Source organism: Ranitomeya variabilis, chromosome 8 (assembly GCF_051348905.1).
Source record: "Ranitomeya variabilis isolate aRanVar5 chromosome 8, aRanVar5.hap1, whole genome shotgun sequence".
NCBI classification, from domain to species: domain Eukaryota; kingdom Metazoa; phylum Chordata; class Amphibia; order Anura; family Dendrobatidae; genus Ranitomeya; species Ranitomeya variabilis.
In genome coordinates this window covers 172,939,013-172,961,129 of record NC_135239.1, presented here as the reverse complement: position 1 = coordinate 172,961,129, position 22,117 = coordinate 172,939,013, and the positions used below count along the sequence as shown (strand labels likewise).

At 43.0% G+C, this 22,117-nt stretch overlaps 1 protein-coding gene across 6 annotated transcripts in view; it reads right to left on the bottom strand.

The window, feature by feature from the left end:
- CHL1 (cell adhesion molecule L1 like) overlaps window positions 1-22,117 on the bottom strand; it is a 133,263-nt gene that overhangs the window by 5,564 nt on the left and 105,582 nt on the right. For 5 of the 6 annotated variants that reach the window (XM_077278069.1, XM_077278070.1, XM_077278071.1 and 2 more), the window contains 8 exons: window positions 20,116-20,186; window positions 14,554-14,776; window positions 12,829-12,944; window positions 11,272-11,476; window positions 11,025-11,147; window positions 8,604-8,783; window positions 6,617-6,682; window positions 2,805-2,936 (listed from right to left, as the gene is read on the bottom strand). In XM_077278069.1, the coding sequence (XP_077134184.1) occupies window positions 2,805-2,936; window positions 6,617-6,682; window positions 8,604-8,783; window positions 11,025-11,147; window positions 11,272-11,476; window positions 12,829-12,944; window positions 14,554-14,776; window positions 20,116-20,186 (1,116 nt within the window). The remainder of the gene's footprint in view (window positions 1-2,804; window positions 2,937-6,616; window positions 6,683-8,603; window positions 8,784-11,024; window positions 11,148-11,271; window positions 11,477-12,828; window positions 12,945-14,553; window positions 14,777-20,115; window positions 20,187-22,117) is intronic. The other variant, XM_077278075.1, reaches the window with a different exon arrangement.

Below are 22,117 nucleotides of genomic sequence, written 5' to 3'. Positions count from 1 at the left end.
TATATTCCTTATAGTGAACCCTATCCTTGACAAGCTGTAATATTAATATTCAAGGACGTTTTACTTTAATAATAAACTTCTTGCTATAACGTGATGGCTGGGCTCAAAGTGATGGCATCAAATTAATCAACATTTATGAAAACGTACGGTTCCTTTCTTGCAGTGATAGAGGCTAAAAAGTTAAGAGACTGGAATTAATTAAATTACAATTTAATTTACCTCTACAGTTTCTGATGTTTCAAAGCCACCAGTCCAGTGGTCCTCACTCGCTTACTTCATGTAGTGATCACATACCGCACATCATTCATGTGACGGCTGCAGCCAATCACTGACCTGAGTGGGGATGGCAGCATTTACAATTGATGGCTAGTGTTGAGTGAACATTGCTCGGATAAGGCGTTATCTGAGCATGCTCTTGTGCTAACAGAGTATCTTCTGCGCGCTCTAATATTATGTACGAGCCCTTGCGCCTGCATGTGTTGTGGCTGTTGAACATGCATCTGCGGCAACTCGAACATAGTATCTGAGCACGCCAGACACAGTCTGTTAGCACACAAGCATGCTCAGATAACGCCTTATCCGGGCATGTTCACTCAACACTATTGATAATAGTCATGGGTGCAGCCATCACATAACGATGTGCAGTATGTGTTCGTAGCATATAGTAAGCCAGTACGGACTACTGAAAACCAACACAGGGCAGCACTGAAGATGCAGTGGACTGAGAGGGTGAGTGTAGGGGTTCCCCTAAATCATTGATTCCCAACCAAAGGCTCATGAGACACTTGTGGCTTTGGGACCCCTCATATGTGGTTTATGGCTGTCTAACCAGGTGAGTGCCAATCTCAACTGTGTTGGCATGCACAGGGGGACACTGAAAGGACTTTATTACTTTATAACTCCAGTTACCCACTCATTAAACATGGGATTCAGATGTGACTAAAGGGTGGCAAGTCATTTATTCACTCACCTATTGCAAAAGGCTAACAATGAGCCAAACACCCTACAGCCCGTTCACATAAACACACCACTTTTCTTGCTGCCACCACTCGCCATTTGATAGGCCAGTGAGATGCCTGAGCTACTCTTTTTAAGCCCTCTATGAGGTTGTGGGTACTTTTAGAGCAGCAAGGAACAAACATAATATTTTAGATTTAAAATACAAAAAATAAAGAAAATTCATAAAAAGATGAAATAATAGAAAGACACAAACAAAACAGTATAAAACAAAAAGGAATAAATAAAGAAGGCTCTAACGATTAGATGGGGGAGCGATTCTTTGCAGAGGAGATTGCCGCAGAAACACAGAGACACATCTATAAGTCACATTGTCTCTCCAGACCTGACATTGAGGTTTTTGGGGTGAGATATTTTAAAGGGTCTCATCCACACCCCTCAATCCTTCTACCTGGTCAGATGAGATGAGGATGGATAATTGTATGCATGGAAAGTCGGTGCAAGGACATGATTCTAATTTGTGTCATATTTTCCCACAGAAACCTCCTAGTGGAATAATATGACTGCTATATTTCCGAGCATACTTTCACCATCCTAGACACACCAACTATAACATATCCATGATTGGGGTTGATTTACACTTTAGTAGTTTCCCAATTCCGAAAATCCTGACGCTTGAACCCACAAACACAATTATTTCTCCCAATCACAGATATATCTATGGCTGATGTCGATATCATATTATTATCGATATGGTAGGGAAATATTGGATTTCTATTTTTGCAATGTGATGTCTCTGGGGCATTTCTCTTCACTTTTGATGTAACACCTATTTGCTAACGAGGAAGTATGCAGTAAAAGTTTGTTTTTCGAGAAACTGTCAGCTACTTGCTAATTTATCTGCACAAGAGGATGCTACAGGGATTTTGAATAATACAGGTCATTACTATTTTTGTAATGGGGTACTTGGGGCATTATTACTTTATAAGGGGGCACATGGGGCTTTCAGAGCATAAGTACTTTATAAAGGGGGCTTGGGCCATTATTACTTTGGAATGGGGGGCACTCGGGGAATTAGAACCTTTTCAGGGAGGTACACATGGGGGCTTCTATAACAACTTCGGCTAGAACTCACTTCCTTTCAAAGCTGAAAGCTGCTCTGAAGGTAGGAAAGGTTGGGGACTAATGATGAGCGAACGTGCTGGGATAAGATGTTAGCCAACCATTCTTGGGTGCTAAACGAGCGTCTTCAGCGTGCTCGAATAATATGTTCGAGTCCCATGGCTGCATGTCTCGTGGCTGTTCTACAGCAGTAACACATGCATGGATTGTCAAACAGCTGCGAGACATGGAGGAGTGGGGACATATTATTGGAGCATGCCAAAGACCCCTGAGCACGTTCGCTCATCACTATTGGGGACCCCTATCCTTTATTAAAAGAAAATGGGATCATTAGTGGGCTCACCGAGACGTTAAAACATTCGTACCTCGTTCATGTAGGAGGGCACAGTCTTTACGCCGGCCTTTCAAATTAACAGCTATATAAGAGAAGGGTAGTTCAGAACTTCCATCAAATCTTCAAACTTTATTTGCAGGAATTTTCACAAAAATACTCAACCAGCAAGTTAAAAAAATTCCTTGTCCCGCTGTACTACTTATAGCTGAGCTGCAGTCCATTTAATAAATGGCAAATATTGAAGATTGTAGACCTGAAGTGTGAGTTGTTGAAGTTACCAAAGCATTTGGGTCAAGTAGCTTTCATGTCCCATACATTGTATATGCCACTTTCTGTTCTACACATCACAATATGAGGCGGTGTGTCATGCGAAGCTCTTATGTGACTGTACCTGCATATTTTCCTCCTCGATTTACTTGGACAAAACAACCAATAAGCACTAAAAGTGTTAAAAGAGCCACTGCGCACATCAGTCCGATGAACCATCCTCGGGTAGACAGGCTCTGAGAAGCATTAGCATAAGCTGCAATGGAGTAGAACACAGATACAATGTTAGGATCTGCAACATCATAGTGCAGCATTTCTTTCATTATTAAAAGATTCAACTACTATGTATCCATCTTCCTAGTATATTTCTACATATACTACAGACTACATACACATTACACATATAGGGCACAATTCACCATTTGCATTTCTCTTATAAGTCAATTTACTTTTTTGGACTTCGTTGACTTTTTCTGTGCCAAATTCTTCATCTTGATGCACGTGATTTTTTTTTTATTTTGTGCAAAATTAAAAATGCTCTTCTAAACTTTTTGTAAAGTTATGGTGCAAAAAAGCTGCATATTCTTCTACAATGTCACCAAACGTACATAAAATCACTTCGAGGGAGACTGAGGCACATTTGCACAAAAATGTGATAAAAAAAAAAAAATTGCGATTGGATCAGATGGAAACATCTGGACCGCCCAAACCCATCCACAATGACGTGCATGAAAAATAAAAAACAGTCAACTACATAAAGGTTTAGACTTTAAAAATGGTGTAAGTGAAAAACGCCAAAACTAGATTAAAAAAAAAATGCAAATGCAATAATGAATCGGGCCCAAACACTACAGTGAGCAACGAAAGAAACCAACTTTTCTAACGATATTTCTGTATTTTATCTGTGATATGGTTCTACTGATTATTGGCAAAATAAAGTGCAAGTGCAAATAAGGTTAAGTATGTCTGTAAAGTGCTGTGGAATATGATGGCACTATATAAGTAAAATAAATAAATACTACATCTCAACACTGAAATTACAACACGGAGAAGGAAAAATCGTGGAATTATGGAAATCACAGGATTGAAGGACATGTTTTGTTTTGCAAGTGTTGAAAAATGGTAACAAAATATTCAAAAGATCTCAATTTATTAATTATTTTAGCAAAATGAAAAACATTAATGGTATGATATAAATGTGCTTGGAAGTAAAATTTAGCTATTGTAGAATTAATTGGGTTAATAAGTAGGCAGCGAAGAAGCCTGAGGTTAGTTTAAATGAATTCTCCCGGGTATCTATTTAGTCACTTCATTAAAGGAGTTGTTTAAAGAACTTGGCACTCAAGTATATACATGTGAGAAAAGAATTTTAATTGCAATCCACAGTAAAATATATGACATTTTTTTCGGTCTGTTGTAGACCTTCTTCAGACAAACAGATTGTCCATAGAGTATGTGACACAGAAAGATGGTGAGATCTTGTATGAAGTGCAGCGCAAAGTGATAGTGGCGCCAAACCTACAGTGGGATTCCACCAGCACTAAATGGAGAATACTTTCTGTGTGTGATGTGAGGATTAACAAGTCACATGGAGTGATTGAAGACTTGTAATTTACGACCAGACAGCCCCTTTAATGTAATCATCTCTAGACAACCAGTCATGCAGAATGGGTGTCAGCTGACCTCATTATCCTGGTAAGTAGTGGTCCCAGAGGTTGGACCCTTCAGACTAAAGGCCCCGTCTCACATAGCGAGATCGCTAGCGAGATCGCTGCTGAGTCACTAGTTTTGTGACGCAACAGCGACCTCCATAGCGATCTCGCTATGTGTGACACGTACCAGCGATCAGGCCCCTGCTGCGAGATCGCTGGTCGTGTCGGAATGGCCTGGACCTTTTTTTGGTCGTTGAGGCCCCGCTGACATCGCTGAATCGGTGTGTGTGACACCGATCCAGCGATGTCTTCACTGGTAACCAGGGTAAACATCGGGTTACTAAGCGCAGGGCCGCGCTTAGTAACCCGATGTTTACCCTGGTTACCAGCGTAAATGTAAAAAAAAACAAACAGTACATACTCGCCTTTCGGTGTCCAGGTCCCTTGCCGTCTGCTTCCTGCTCTCACTGAGCAGCCGTACAGCGAGAGCGCAGCGGTGACGTCACCGCTGCGCTCTGCTCTCAGTGTACGGCGGCTCAGTCAGAGCAGGAAGCAGACGGCAAGGGACCTGGACACCGAAAGGCGAGTATGTACTGTTTGTTTTTTTTGGTAACCAGGGTAAACATCGGGTTACTAAGCGCGGCCCTGCGCTTAGTAACCCGATGTTTACCCTGGTTACCCGGGTGCTGCAGGGGGACTTCGGCATCGTTGAAGACAGTTTCAACGATGCCGAAGTCGTTCCCCTGATCGTTGGTCGCTGGGGAGAGCGGTCTGTGTGACAGCTCCCCAGCGACCACACAACGACTTACCAACGATCACGGCCAGGTCATATCGCTGGTCGTGATCGTTGGTAAATCGCTATGTGAGACGGGGCCTTAAAGGCAAAGTTAAGCAAGTTTCTAAATAGCCTTAATTAAAATGTTCTACCATTTTGCTGTTGCAAAACTGATATCAATCTATCATATCTACCATTCCTGGTTTTGACAGCTCACTTTCCCCTCCTCTCCGAGTTAAGGCCCCGTCTCACATAGCGATTTACCAACGATCACGACCAGCAATATGACCTGGCCGTGATCGTTGGTAAGTCGTTGTGTGGTCGCTGGGGAGCTGTCACACAGACAGCTCTCCCCAGCGACCAACGATCAGGGGAACGACTTCGGCATCGTTGAAACTGTCTTCAACGATGCCGAAGTCCCCCTGCAGCGCCCGGGTAACCAGGGTAAACATCGGGTTACTAAGCGCAGGGCCGCGCTTAGTAACCCGATGTTTACCCTGGTTACCAAAAAAAACAAACAGTACATACTCGCCTTTCGGTGTCCAGGTCCCTTGCCGTCTGCTTCCTGCTCTGACTGAGCCGCCGTACACTGAGAGCAGAGCGCAGCGGTGACGTCACCGCTGCGCTCTCGCTGTACGGCTGCTCAGTGAGAGCAGGAAGCAGACGGCAAGGGACCTGGACACCGAAAGGCGAGTATGTACTGTTTGTTTTTTTTTACATTTACGCTGGTAACCAGGGTAAACATCGGGTTACTAAGCGCGGCCCTGCGCTTAGTAACCCGATGTTTACCCTGGTTACCAGTGAAGACATCGCTGGATCGGTGTCACACACACCGATTCAGCGATGTCAGCGGGGCCTCAACGACCAAAAAAAGGTCCAGGCCATTCCGACACGACCAGCGATCTCGCAGCAGGGGCCTGATCGCTGGTACGTGTCACACATAGCGAGATCGCTATGGAGGTCGCTGTTGCGTCACAAAACTAGTGACTCAGCAGCGATCTCGCTAGCGATCTCGCTATGTGAGACGGGGCCTTTAGAGATAGCAGAAGGGGTGACGGTTGTATGCAGATCTACACTGCACAGGGGAGAATGCATCTAAAGTTTTCTGAAGATTAGAGAAAATAGGCTAGAGACAAAGAGGAAAGTGCATAAGTGTAGTACTAGAACTGTGCTGACACATGAAAGCGAGTGAAGACAGCAGCACCCTTGATAGTACGGACCTCACATCCAGCCTACATTACTGGGAGAGACACTCCCACAAGAGAAAAAAAATTAAACCTGGATCAAGGTGAAAACTGTATATCAGGAGGTCTGAATGAATGAAGGAATGAAGATTGCAGACTGATACATAAAGTAATTTTATTAACTAATGGTAACCACTATCCTAAGTTAAAAAAAAAAAAGATCCATGTCGAAGATAGCCTTCAAATCTGGCAGACAATCTAAGAAAAAGCAAGGAATATAACATTGACACGGTCATGTAGCAAGAACAGCAGCATCAAAACAAACCTATAGCAGGAACTTTGGCAGCAAAAGCAGAAGTTTGAGTTGGAGAAGAAGAAAAAGTGGAAAATCCTGAAAGAAATGAGAAGTTTTTGAAGATATTTTCATGCACACAACTTCCTGTATTCCTCATCTTTGTCATATGAGAATTCTTGTGATTGATTGTTATAATGATCTAGAAAATGAACTTGTTTCCTCAGGGCAATATTGTGAAACCATTACTTACGGAATTGCTGCAATTATAGAAGCAGAGTATCACAGGTCATCATCCTCGCGGAAATGTATCTTATATATTGTTTTATTAGTAATTTATGTTTTTAGATGTTTTCTACCATATTATTGTATAAACATTGTTTTATTACAGTAATCTCTCTGTGTAATGAAAGCCAGAACGGATTCTGCGTGCGGATTCCATTAATGTGTCCTGTGCTTTTGGTCATACATGCCCAGTAGTTTAGCCTTCCATGTGGACCCTATTGTGAATGGGTGGAGAAACGATTCCCATCATTCTACAGAACTGTCAATGAGAATCGGCACAACAGAAGAGTCTTCTTAAAACTTTTCTAAACATTATCCATACTAGAATTATAAGGAAAAATAGTTTCCCTATGCTGGATAAAAAGAAGTTATAGAACAATGGCGAACTGCTCACCAAGAGTCATCTGGGCTGTGCTGGAATGGAGAAGAGTAGTGATGAGCGTTTGTGCTGGGATAAGGTGTTATCTGAGCATGCTCGTGTGCTAACCGAATGTCCCCAATGTGCCCGAAAAATATGTTTGAGTCCCCGCTGCTGCATGTCTCATAGCTGTTCGACAGCCACAACACATGCAGGGATTGCCAGTTTGTTAGGCAATCCATGCATGTGTTGCAGCTATCGAACAGCCACAAGACATGCAATCGAGGGGACTCGATCATATTTTTCGAGCACATTGGGGACATTCGGTTAGCACACGAGCATGCTCCGATAACACCTTATCCCAGCACATTCACTCATCACTAGTGAAGAGTTCTGTTGTTGCTGTTGACATGCCAATTCTACCATGATTGATGTCTTGTTGGAAGACCTAGCACTGACCTTTAATAATCAGATCAGATGTCAATCAAAGCAGAGTAGTCATTCCAAGAGCCAGGATACAGTAACTCTTCACCATACCAGCACTGCCCAGGTGACTCTGATTTGGTGAGTGGCATGCGGTGCTGTATATTTTCTTTTTATCCATATTATTATTGGCGATTTTAACGAGCAAGTTTACAAATGAGTTACAAAACGCCATGATGATGGTTTAGTCTGCGAAAGCCTAGTGACAGTTCCCTTTAAGAAGCATGAACTGTTGTAGTTTGCATAAAGCAGGCACCCGATTTACTTTTCAAATACATTACGGAATCATCGTTTTGGCACACAGTTCTCCCGGTGTAATCGGGAAGTGCTGCTGATAACATGATACTGTAGACGGGGACAGAACCACCATAATGGCGGACGTTCTATCTCCATCATTCGAACTGAATGACTTGAGTATAGTCTACTGTCACTGATGTAACCCTCTGAAATCAGCTCGGGTAAATGCATCCTAAATATTTCTGTGTGATGGTGCAATATATTAGCATTTTGGCCAAACTTTTACTTTTTGCCTAAAACCAGCTCCGTCCATGGGATGTATCTCCTAAAACAGACAATAATTTAAGACACAATCGTTGAAGGTGAGAAATAGCTCCGAGGATGTTCCTGGGAATCTGGATGAGAAGCAGCATTTATGAATCATTCTGTGCATCCCCAGTTAGTATTAGGTATGCCATGTCTGCCATAGTCTGCTTACGTTTTATAGGCAAAACAGACAATTATCTGTTGTCATCATCACTGGTGGTCCTCCTTAAATCCTTGTGAAGAATGTATTTCTTTAGTAATGACTGAAAGCACCAATTGTCTGGATTTTGGCTCTTATGCAATATATAATCATGTAGAACCCATCATAAATAGTATTTGCTGATTTCTTACTTGCTTGTGTTAAGGTCAGTCCTTCCTCGCTTACAGGGTTACTACATCCAATCCGGGTACAGGCTCGAAGGTAGAACTTGTACTTCACACCATGGTCAAGACGAGGAATCCTTTGTCTGACCGCCTGTGGATTTGTTATGGTGATGTTATATAAACTCCCAATGACATCACTTTCATTAACTACAAGATATAAAAATGAACATAATTAGGTGCACAAAATATAAAAAATGAAATTTAAATATACTGTAAATATACTGTTTATTTTAAAAAAACAGAAACATAGTTTGAAGCCTCTCAACCCTAGTGCAAAATACTGGTATGTGTCTCCCCAAAAGGGCAACGCAGCCTCTAAGACCCATATACAATATCTGGACAGAGCAAAATGAAGCATCATGTGAAATGCGGAGGTAAGAAATAGTGAAAATATACATATAGGATTAAAGATATGGTTCTACACCACACAAATGAAAATCCTATAAGGGAATGGTGTGAATTCATTTTATTTATTTCCCTCATTTATATAGCACCATTAATTACACAGCACTTTACAGACATTGTCATCACTGTCTCCATTGGGGCTCACAATCTAAATCCCCTATCAGTTTGTCTTTAGAATGTGGGAGGAAACCGGAGAACCCGGAGGAAACCCACGCATACATGGGGAGAACATACAAACTCCTTGCAGATGTTGTCCTTGGTGGGATTGATGCAATAATTGATGCAAAAGGAGCCCCGACCAAGTACTGAGCGCATTTACTGAACATACATGTCAGTAGGCCAACATTTCGGATGTTAAAATCATTTTTTCAAGCTGGTGTTATAAAGTATTCTAATTTACTGAGATAATGACTTTTGGGTTTTCATTGGCTGTAAGCCATAATCATCAACATTAACAGAAATAAACACTTGAAATACATCACTCTGTTTGTAATGACTCTATATAATATATGAGTTTCACTTTTTGTATTGAAGAACTGAAATAAATTCACTTTTTGTTGATATTCTAATTTTGTGAGAATCATGTGTATATCCCCCATCCTGGTATATGTCCCCTATCCTGGGCCATAGAAAACAGAAAATTATTTGGAATAATGTTAAAAAAGAATGAAAGTTTACATTTTGTTGCACCAGCAATTAACTTCTATGTGATTGAGGAGGGTCTGACTGCAAAAAAAGAAATTGTTATCCCCTACAGGGCAGTGATATCCCCCTTACAGAAGGCAGGTTGGAGCCCTGACCTCCGCTCAATTTATTCTCTATAGGCTGCTGAAAAAAGCTGAGCACAGAGTTGGTAGTAGTTCATAGGGAATGAATAGAGCGGCAGCTGAGCGTTCACATCGCCACTCCATTCTAACAGGGGTTAAAGTGCTCTGTTCTGCCAATGGATGCGGGTATGCAACAGTGATAACTTGCTTTACCTGAACAACCCCTTAAAGGTATTGTCTACATAGATTAGCGTTACAATTTATTTTGCAGGTGGACCTGAAAAGTGAACCTGCATTTAATACAAGATCAATACATTTTTCCCATTCGTACTATAACACCAGGTCAGTGCTTTTGTTTCCGGTGACGCACGGCAGAGACACGGCAGTCATGTGTAATTCCTGGGACTTTTTGTGCTGCTCAGTCAGGTGAGGCTGTCTCTTATTTAAGCTCCTGAGTCTCTGACTCTCACTGTCAGTTAATAGTGTATCTTCCCAGGTTCGGGAATGTGCTTTCAACTCCTGCTTAACTTGTTGATATTTCTGTTGTCTGTTGTTTCCTGACTATTCCTTTGCCGTCTGATTTTATACCTTGACTGTCCTCCTGGTTCTGACCAGGCTTCCTGCCAGCTTGCACCATCAGCCAACAGATGACTTCATGGCCTTAACCCAAAGGGTGAAGACCAGGGAAACCTGGCTTGTGCTAAACCATTCTTAAAGCTGCCGGTTACTAGTGACGGAGTCCCGTAATATATAACATTGGGTGGAGTTCTCACCGTTTTTACATGCACTGTGTATTCCGTATTTCATCAAATGTTTCTAAAGTGGGAATGAGTAAAAGCTGAATCCATACTGGTCTGTACATTACATCCAATATCCTATGGGTCTCAGCACATTACTGTTGTGAGAAAAAGGAGTTATTATATTATGAAATTGGCATCATAGTGTGGAGTCCAACTTGGTGCCTCTCTATTAGCCAAATCATAGAGTTAATACCAAAAAATGGCTCCTACAGAGTGGGTCGCCCATTTATGCTATGATCACTCATGGTTTCAGCTTCTGGATCTGCATCAATCAGTTTTTTTATTTAGAGGAGAGGTGGGACAATCTATTCTGTTTATTTCAGGGACTGTATGTGCTTTTATAACTGATGGTCAGTACCGGTTATATCATTTTTGAGCATCACATATTTTTTGAAGTTCAGTGTAAATGTTCTTACTTGTCTGATGCTGCAGTACGTAACCGATAAGGTCGCCATTTATTCTCCTTGGTGGGGCCCAGGACAGTGTGAAGGACTCCTGGTCCGAACTTACAATCCGTAGAAACTGTGGTTGTTCAGGCACTGAGAAATTAATAAAACTACAGCTTTAAAACATGTACATATTCACTGATCATCTATCTCAGACATCTGTCACATACCCCAATCCATATTGCTAACAAGAATAGTTTCCATCAGATATTCTCACCTCCTTCAGGAGTTTGGAACGTGACCGGGACGCTCTCGGGGCCATCACCTCGCGTGTTGTAGGCTGCAACAGACACTTGATACTCGCAGAATGGATGAACTATTGGGATTATCCCTGAGTTCCTCTGACCAGTAAATGATAGAGTATGTCGCTCACCATGATGCATCTTTCCATCATGTAGGCTTTTTACTTTCCAGTATATTATCTAGATAGAACAAGAGAGATATTTCAGAATTCTCTTTGCAATTGGATCAAAAGGAAACAAAGCAGAACTTGCCACTTCCACTTATTAAGGATACAATAATAACTTAGTAAATTAGTAAGTTTACTTTATTACTGATAATTTATTTAATTATAAATAAACTCCTACAATCCACAAAAGTGCATGGCACTTCAATATAGATAGAATTAACAACACACCAGGGACGTGCACATTCCCAGGAAAAGAAGAGAACCATGCTATAATAGAAATTAAAAGGTATAAGTTTATTAGGAAAAACTTTAACTTTTGTAAATCAGAAAAGGTGCCTCATTGAAAGGGACACCTGGTGTGATGCAGCGGTATCACCGTACGTAGTGAAGATGGCAGTGACCCAAGCAAGTTAAAAAAAAAAACGTTCCTTTAATGTGTTACTTCACACAGTCCATAAGAATACATAGTACATGGCTTTATGTTTGCAGTCCCTAAACAGGCCGGACTTCCCTTTGTCCAGTTTCCCTGGGCAACCGCACACCGGGACCAAGTCTCTTTACTCACGCAGTGCACAGCACTCTTTATCCTCCGGATCGCAGCCGGGTAAACAAAAGACAGCCCGAGACGCAGGGTGTCAGTCCCTTTGGTTCCTCTTGCCCCTGTGTTGCTTCACACAGGGAGTGCTCTTCAGATAACTGCTCTGTCTGCTTTCAAGAACAACACTGACACACCTCTCCCTCTACTACAGGGCTTTTAATCAGTCACTGCTTCACCATTCTAATCATTGCTACACCTGTGTCTGCAGTACACCCTCATGGCCTCACTACACCTCCGTACACATTCTGGAGAGCACAAACAGTGCCGCCTGGCTGTAACAGGGGTCACTGCCTCACACTGGATAAACAAAGATGAATGAGCAGGACAAACAACATGGCCAGGAGCAATAAACAGATAAAAATGCACTAAGTGAACAAATCACTAAACTACCGGTATGAAAAACTGCCAAGTAAAAAAAAAAAAAGTCTACCCTATAGCAGTTATGTAAATGTAAATGGTAAAGTTACCTCAAATAATGAAGACACTGCAAAAGGGATCCCAGCCACAGTGTCCCTCCACCCCGATGCGCGTTTCGACTTGCTTTTTTTTTAGGGGGGACGTGTTAAGAAGCAGAATAAGCAAGGCAAAATGCTCCTAGGCAAGCAGCCCAGTAAGTAACACATTGTTCGAATCAGTCTGTGCCCCCACATCATGCTGCTCTCAGATGGGGTAGCAAAACCTAGTGACAGATTCACTTTATACTTTAATCCCATTTTGTGTTGCTCCTACACTATGAATGTTTGTTATAAATGACAGAAATTCTATACCTTGTAACCTGACAGATGTCCTCGTATCCTGTCCTGTGACATTTCTTCCCATGTCACATTGGCTATCATGTTGTTTAAAAGGTTCACTGACAGATTAGATGGAGCTGCATCAGGAGCTGAAAAGACAGATTATATTAATGTATTGTTTGCGCATTGTTATGTTCTGTGGCAATATATTTAATGAACTAATGAAACAGTACAGATTATTAAAGGGGACTTAAAGAAAAAGTACTTAAGCACTAACAGGCAGGTTGTTGCTAACAGAGGCACATTTTTTTCTAAAGTCCCAGATATCCTCTTTAAGAAGTTTTACCAATATAAAAAATCTATTTTATAATTGCAGTAGTGTCTGCTAATTAGTGGGTGACTAGTTGTGGGGGCATTACTTTCCCTACACCAGTCATCCCACTAATCACATTATCACGCTCCTGTGGACATGGAGCAGCGTAACCGTCCGCTCTTTGCAAATCTCTGCCTCTCTAGCATTGCGCAGTAGACCGAGTGTACTGTCCCTGGCTTCTTGGGGCAGTGTGGTGATGCAGGACTAAGCCAGTAATCCTAAGCCAGCAGTCCTATGTCACCGCTTGGAATTCACACTGAGCCCATGAAGCCGAGGTGTGTACATCCAAATTAATGTTTGTCAGAGAGGCAGAGATTCCCACCGAGACGGCGCGTTGCCATTCTTGCAAATCATTTAACTATCCGATGTGATAATATGATTAGTGGGATGATTAGTCTGAGGAAAGCAACGCCCCAATGACTAGTTACCCATTAATTAGCATTTTGCCACTGCAGTTATAAAATAGATTATTGACATGTGCAGAAACCAATAAGACATACTTGTTGGGAAGGGTATAAAAGCAGTAATAACTACATGGTGGCAGCTTGAAGGGCCTGGGGAACCAGTTAGCATTCCTTTAAATGCGAAAATGCCAGAGATAAAAAATAACATACTGACTTCGCAGACTGGCGCCGTTACTGGTGATTGACAGGTCTCTCCCTATGTACACACATGGAAAAGACCTATCAATCAACAGGAGCGGTGCAAATAGGAAACTAGCCAAGAATGGTGCCAGACTAGTCATGTCTATTCCTATGGTTCCTAGTTTGCTCTTCTAGCTTTGTTTTCTCTGAAATGCTCCAACAATAATAGGCAGGATAAATTGACTTGCAGGTTCCCTTTAAGCAGGGTTTGTTAGTAGACAACCCTTGTGAAACCAAAGGCAATGGAAACAAAACCTGTAAGAATGGCCAAACTATTCTTCTGTGTGTTAAGATGTGTAAACAGTGGAAGTGCCTGAAAAGTGACATAGTGTGACATGTAATTCAACATTTTCAACTATTAAAGGGGTCTTAAGACTTGTCATAAATATGGAATTTTTTTTATCTGATGTAAATGCTGCTGTTCTCCTGAATCCGGCGATGTTTTTATTTTCTTCCTGCGCCTCTCCGTTTCTGAGATATGCCCCCCTCTACTTTGTACGTAAATCTAGTCATGGTAGCCACGTGGGTGTGGTCTTCATAAAAACTCCTATAGAAAAAAGTTGAGATTCACGCCCACTTTCATAAAAAGAGCCGTATCTCAGGAATGGAGAGGCCCAGGAACAAAAGAAAAACGACGCCAGAAAAATACATATTTAAGTAACATGACCGGTCCTCTTTCAATGGTAATTAATGAAAGTTTTGAACAATTATTATTTTATCATTATAGTAAGAGATGCTTACTGTCTTCTCCCGAGTACACAGTGTGTATTTCTGGATCTGGACCAGCACCGATGTCATTAACAGCCTGGACACGAATGTCATAAGGCACAAAAGCCGGAGTGTTCCTTATCGTAAATTGTGGACGTTTCACTTTCTTATGATGCCAGTCTGTCTCCACGCCCTGTAAACGCCAACTGACTCTGTACTCAAATCCTGGACCATTTTGTTCATCTAAATTCAGGGGCTGAAACAGATGATAAAACGAAACAACATGAAGCCTTGAGTAGATGCTGGCCATATATCAGAGAATCACTCTTCATCACTTCATTATTCCATAATATTTGTTAGAAGTAGCTCTGTTATTTTCTCACCCCTCCTGAAACCTGCCAGACGTCTTTCTTTAGAATTCTCTGCCCAGTGGTGTATAACACAGCGCCAGGAGTGATTATGATGAATCGTGCAGGATACAGTGATGGAGATCGCAGACAAAGCTTTTTTAACTCATAAATACATTTATTTCGTACATTTTGTACCAATTAAAATCACAATATATTTTATTTTCTCAGAGCGTTAGAGTTATAATACAATAAGGGGTTGTTCAGTCACTCTATGTGCAGACTTGTGAATCCTTATAGCATGCACAGTGCGGACTATCAGGATTCTCCGGTGGTGATTAGGAGAGCGGGTGGGCGCTTGACTGCAAGTATGTGAACTGCATACATGCAGTCACATGCCAACTAGACATACGAGGCCTCACTCAATGCAAGTATATTGAATGAGGCTGGACACTGACTCTAGTTGGAATGTGGCAATCGCCCAGTGACGGCACTAAAGAATCCTGACAAGTGCGCACTATGAGGATTCTGTGGAGTTGGTGGCGAGACCAAACAGTCATGTGACTGTAAGTGTGAGATATGCATACTTCTGGCCACATTCCAACTAGACGTGCTGGGCGTGGCTCAATACAAGCAAATTGAGCAAGGCCATGAACAACTAGTGGGGGTGCACGCATCACAGAAGCAAAGCGTCACGAAGATAAGCGTTGTGATACAGCAGTTATTCCATGGCAGTTACTCAGGGCAGGAGTCAGGTAACCCACACTCTGCTCTCCCTTTTATCCATGTGCTTTATTCTTATCCTCCTATGTTCCCTTGCAATCCACATTCACCGCCCAATCCCCCCTCCACCACGACTCATATACATCAGCTCCTCTCTCCTTCCCTCTCCCAATGTACAGATCCCATGCACTTCTCACCTTCCTGAAAAACTTCAGCCCATCTTGCCCAAACACACTGCACAAAAAAACTTCATACACTTCCAAAAACTACTTGCTTTTTATCTTCTTACTCCTACTGATTTTGGGGGACATCTCCCCCAACCCCGGTCCCCCATCCCCCAACCTCAACCGCTACCCTACCTCATATCAAAACCTTACTAACCTTATCAATATTACCTGCACTCCCTCAATTGTGCCCTTTGGAATCCACGGTCTGTATGTAACAAGCTTCCTTTCCTGCACAACTACTTTGTGAACAACTTTCTGAATCTGTTGGCCCCCACTGAAACCTGGATCCAGGACTCTGACACTGACTCCCCTGCTGCCATTTCCCATGGTGGCTTTCAATTCTCCCATTCCCCGAGATCCACAAACAGACCTGGTGGTGGAGTCGGCATACTCTTGTCCCCACAATGCACGTTCCAGGTTATACCCCCAGTTCCATCACTCTCATTCCCTTCTTTTGAGGTCCACACCATCAGGCTCTTTTGTCCCCTCTCCCTCAGAGTAGCAGTCATGTACCGGCCCCCAGGCTAACCCACCCACTTCCTGGATCACTTCTCAGCCTGGCTGCCGCACTTCATGTCCTCAGAACTACCAACCCTTATCCTGGGAGACTTCAACATCCCCATTAACAGCCCCACTTCCACATCTGCATCCCAGCTACTATCACTAACCACTTCTCTAGGCCTCTCACAGCTCTCAACCTCTGAAACACACAAAGACGGTAACACCCTGGACTTGGTCTTTGTCCGGCTCTGTTCAATCTCCTACCTAGATAACTCACCGCTTCCCCTCTCTGACCACAACATTTTATACTTCACACTCTCAATTCCTCGCCCACCCCAGCACTCTCCTACCTACCACACATTCAGAAATCTACATGCCATTAACCCTCATACACTTTCAGACTCCCTACACTCATCATTGTCCCCAATCTCTTCTTTTTCCTGTCCTGATCTGGCTGTACATCACTACAACGACACTCTTAGAAGCACCCTTGACCAAGTAGCTCCCCTCACCCTCAGAACCTCCAAACACAGAGTGAAACAGCCCTGGATTACATCGCAAACCTGATTTCTCCAGTGATGCCCTAGGAGTGCTGAACGCTTATGGAGGAAAACTCACACACCAGAAGACTTCATACAGTTCAAATTTATGTTAAGAACCTATAACTCTACCCTTCACCTCGCCAAACAGTCCTACTATACCACCCTGATCTCCTCACTATCCAACAACCCCAGGAAACTTTTTAACACCTTTCGCTCCCTCCTCAGGCCAAAAAGCACAGTACCCTATCACAGACATTTGTGCTGATGGCCTGGCCTCCCACTTTATAGAGAAAATAGACAATATCCGTCAGGAAACCCAATCGCAGACACCAAGTGCAATGACTCCCATCCCTCCCTGCATCTCCCCTGGCTCACTCTCCACATTCGATCCCATCACAGAAGAAGTCTCCAAGCTCCTCTCCTCTTCTCTTTTGACTACATGCACCACCGACCCCATTCCCTCACACCTCCTCCAGTCTCTCTCTCCAGTCATCACAACTCACCTAACTACAATTTTAAATCTCTCCCTCTCCTCTGGCATTTTTCCCTCCTCCTTCAAACACTCTATCATTACTCCATTACTAAAAAAAAAACACCCTCGACCCATCCTGCACAAACAACTACAGACCGGCCTCCAATCTCCCTTTCATCTCAAAACTCTTGGAGCGCCTGATCTACTCCCACCTTACCCGTTACCTCTCCACTCATTCCCTCCTAGCCCCTTCACAGTCCAGTTTCCGCCCCCTACATTCGACAGAAACTGCACTCATTAAGGTGACCAATGACCTTCTGACAGCAAAATGTAACGGTGACCACTCTCTGCTCATTCTCCTTGACCTTTCAGCAGCTTTCGACACTGTTGACCACCCTCTCCTACTCTCTAGGCTCCAGTCACTAGGCATTAAGGACACTGCTCTCTCCTGGTTCTCCTCCTACCTTTCTGACCGCTCCTTCAGTGTTCTGTTCTCTGGCTCCACTTCATCTCCTCTTCCTCTCACTGTTGGGGTACCTCAGGGCTCAGTCCTTGGCCCCCTTCTCTTCTCCCTCTACACAGCCCCAATTGGACAGACCATCAGCAGATTTGGCTTTCAGTAGCATCTTTATGCTGATGACACACAACTATACATGTCATCCCCTGACCTTACCCCTGCTGTACTACAGAACACCACTGACTGTCTGTCTGCAGTCTCCGACATCATGTCCGCTCTCTATCTGAAACTCAACCTCTCCAAAACTGAACTTCTTCTGCTTCCGCCTTCTACTAACCTCCCTAAATCTGACATTTCCCTCTCCGTGGGTGGCACCATAATAACACCCCGACAGCAGGCGCGCTGTCTGGGTGTTATGTTTGACTCCGATCTCTCCTTCACCTCCCACATACAATCTCTTGCCCGCTCGTGCCGCTTACACCTAAGGAAGATCTCTAGAATCCGCTCTTTTCTCACCATGGAGACAACAAAAACCCTCACTGTCGCTCTGATCCACCCCCAGGTGGACTACTGCAATGCTCTATTAATTGGCCTCCCCCTTACTTGACTTTCCCCTCTCCAGTCTATCCTTAATGCGGCAGCCAGGGTTGTCCATCTGGCTAATCGTTACTCAGATGCAGCCGCTCTTCGCCAGTCATTACACTGGCTGCCCATTCATTACAGGATCCAATTCAAAGTACTTGTTCTCACCCACAAAGCTCTCCACAGTGCGGCACCCCCTTACATCTCCTCCCTCATTTCGGTCTATCGGTCTAACCGACCTCTGCGCTCTGCAAATGACTTTCGACTAACCTCTGCATTAATCCGTACCTCCCACTCCCGACTCCAAGACTTCTCCCGTGCTGCGCCAATCCTCTGGAATGCTCTACCCCAAGATATTAAGACCATCCACAACTTGCATAGTTTTAGGCGCTCCTTCAAAACACATTTGTTCAGAGCGGCCTATCAGGTTAACTAATCAAAGTCATTTTATATATGTGTGTGTGTGTGTAGCCCATTCACTATCTCCATCTATCCCCCACCCCCTGAAGATGGCTGAACCATCATTGTAAATACTTCATTGTAAATACACACCTGTACTTTGTATCTCCTCCACCTCATTGTAGATTGTAAGCTCTCACGTGCAGGGTCGTCTTATTGTGCTTTATTGTATTGTTAACGTTGTTACCTATGACTGTTGTGTTTGAAACTGTTAAACTGTAAAATGCTGCGGAATATGTTGGCGCTATATAAATAAAGATTATTATTATTATTATAATTAATGTGATCGGGAGTTTGCATATCGCATACTTGCTGTCACATGACTGCTCAGTCTCGCCGCTGGCACCAGAGAATCCTCACAGTGTACGGTGCACACGATGTAAGGAGTCAAAAGTCTGCAGTCACATAATATAACAACTGTGGCTGCTCAGCCCCTCCAGCACCGGTATTGCAGTGATGTTAGTGCTGTTTTTCCCGGAGAGCGACGTGATGTGTTTTGTCATGTAACAGCTGGAGGCCATCAATATTCCATCAGGGTGGATGCCAGATCTGATGAAATAGTAAATGGTGCAGCTTGCAGTGACTAAACAAGTCACGTCAGTCTTCTGGAACAGCGGCGCCAACACTGATGGAATGGAGCCACTACAGGAGGTGAGTATAGATTTTTTTATTTTGATTGAGGTCCTGAAATGATTACGCTAGTGTTGTCCAATAGTGGCCAACCCCTTTAAACTTTGGGTTTTTTCATATTTGGAAGACAGTTTAAATGCCTGCAGCTTGGTGGAGTTATAGGTCCTGAGACCCCCCACTGATCACTGAATAGACCCCAGGGGTGTGCGCAGCTCTTTCTTATCATTCAAAGTTAGGAGCGATCCAGCGATGACAGCGGGAGATCCAGCGACGAAAGAAAGTTTCAAACGATGTGCTACGACGTACGATTCTCAGCAGGGTGTCTGATCGCAGTAGCGTGTCAGACACTGCGAGATCGTAACGATATCGCTAGAACGTCACGAATCGTGCCGTCGTAGCGATAAAAATGCCACTGTGTGACGGTACACTAAGAGGTATACACCAGTAGAGAATGACAATGGGGGTCCCAAGCACAAGACCTGCACATGATCATCAGCTCGTTGTCGTCAGTGTCTGCACCTAATGAGATTTGCAGGCATATTTTTATCATCACATTCATTGATGTAAAGACCAAGTACATCCCTTTTGAAGGAGAAAAAAAATATTAAAAATATGTGAGAGATTATGCAGATTATGCACTGCTCTGATACCGCACCTCCCATCTCACTGTCATTTCATCTGGACGATTTGCTTCAACGAATAAAGTCTGGGGATTATTATCAGGAGCTAAAAGAAACCAGAAATAGGAAATCAGCATTGTCATTTTTTATATATCTATAACATAATACAAAAGCCGACTTCTTTTACAGAGTTTTTGATTTGGGAACGGCGATTGCCTACAACTTGTCTATCCCAGGTAGTGATGAACGAATGTGCTTCGATAATATTTTCCAGTCCCTGCGGCTCCATGTCTCACCGCTGTTTGACAGCAGGGATTTCCTGTTTGTTAGGCATTTATTATACATTTAGCATATTCAGTACTGTCCATGCCAAAGTTAACAAACCTTATGCTGTAGATTTTAATTCTGGCATGCATTATAGTAATCTTCCCACACTATGATTGTCTACACCCTCTTAAAATTTCACTTGTCTGACACATGCTGTTCCTCGAAGGTTTCTGTCCTGATGAAGAGGTCTTGTGTGGTCTCGAAACACGTTGACTCTGTAAACCTATACAATAAATCCTTCAATATATTCCGGTGGATATACTGTGAATTCATCATAGGCAGCGCATGAGTGGCACCTCCGTCACATTGTCTTCATCCAATTTGGTCCTTTCTAGACCGGAGTCCTTGCCGCAGCTGCGTTATAATTATGCAACCATACTAGGTAAGTGGATTCCCTTCCTTCAAACCTCATTTTTTTTATCGGTTAAGACCCTATTGCGCTCTCTTTTTCCAGTTTTCTCTACTCCCACATGCTGTTCCTCAACACATATCACCGTGAAGCCCTAGCTTTATGGCACATCCTTTGGTTGGCCAGAACACCACCAATACCAAGAATGGGTCGCCCAGTCCAGTTTCAAGTGTAGAAGTGACTGCACATTTACAATCTCTTTTCATTATAGTTCATTTCATAGAATCCTAGAAAGTTAGAGTTGGAAGGGACCCCCAGGATCATCGTGTCCAACCCCCTGCTCAATGCAGGAGTCAGTAAACCATCTCAGACATATGTCTGTCCAGCCTCTGTTTGAAGACTTCCATTGAAGGAGAACTCACCACCTCTCGTTGCAATTTATTAATATATTTTTAACACTTTCAAATGTTTTTTTTTCTATATTCAATCATACACAGTAGACACAGAAGCACAAGGAAAACAATGCATTTATACAATTATCAAACTTTTTTCCATTTTTTCCCCTCCTTTTAAACCTGTCCTAGCACCTACCGCACAAAGGACAGAAGAAAAGGGAAAAAAAAAACAAATAATCAATAATTTATGCCTAATTTTCAAAGACTATTTGCTGATACTTATTATTCCGGCTCTAAATATTGGAACCTAGAACTGACCCTAACCTGTTGTTTCCATGCTTAAAAGAGGGTGTGCTAGAAGTTATCCAGTTCTTAGCAATAATTACTAGCTTAGAAATAGTGGGTGCACACAGGCTAAAATAATATAAAATGACAGCACAAAAGTAAGTGATCTATTCTTTAATTTGGGGCTCAACCATCAGATTTTTATGACATGCCCAATAAATGAAGAGTGGCAAAATTTCTTGTACTGTTGCGTTAAAAGGTTGTCCTCATAATACTATCTTCAGGACACAGACGAGTCCACTGGGCAAGAACAATATATGGGCCCCTTGTAATCCAATAACTCATCATAATTCAAAATTCCACCTGCTTTGGAAGTGGTAGTGACCCCATTACCTCTTGGGCCCCTGTATGGCTGTACAGATTGCACCAATGACAAATCCGTCCCCGTTCCGGAGCTCACCTCTCCCCTGCCTCTCCGCTTCCTGCTTGACGGGGGAACGGTGTGCTCCTGATGATTGCAGTTGGGGCCAGAGGTATGGCTGAGGTGCTAACCCAAAATGTAGGCTCTCTGATGCTTCAAGCAGAAGTAGATTTGCCTATAGCATGGCTCTCCTTGCCTAGGAAACCTGCCACCTCTGAAAGACTGCAGCGGTGGCTGGAACCCTAGGCAATGAGCATACA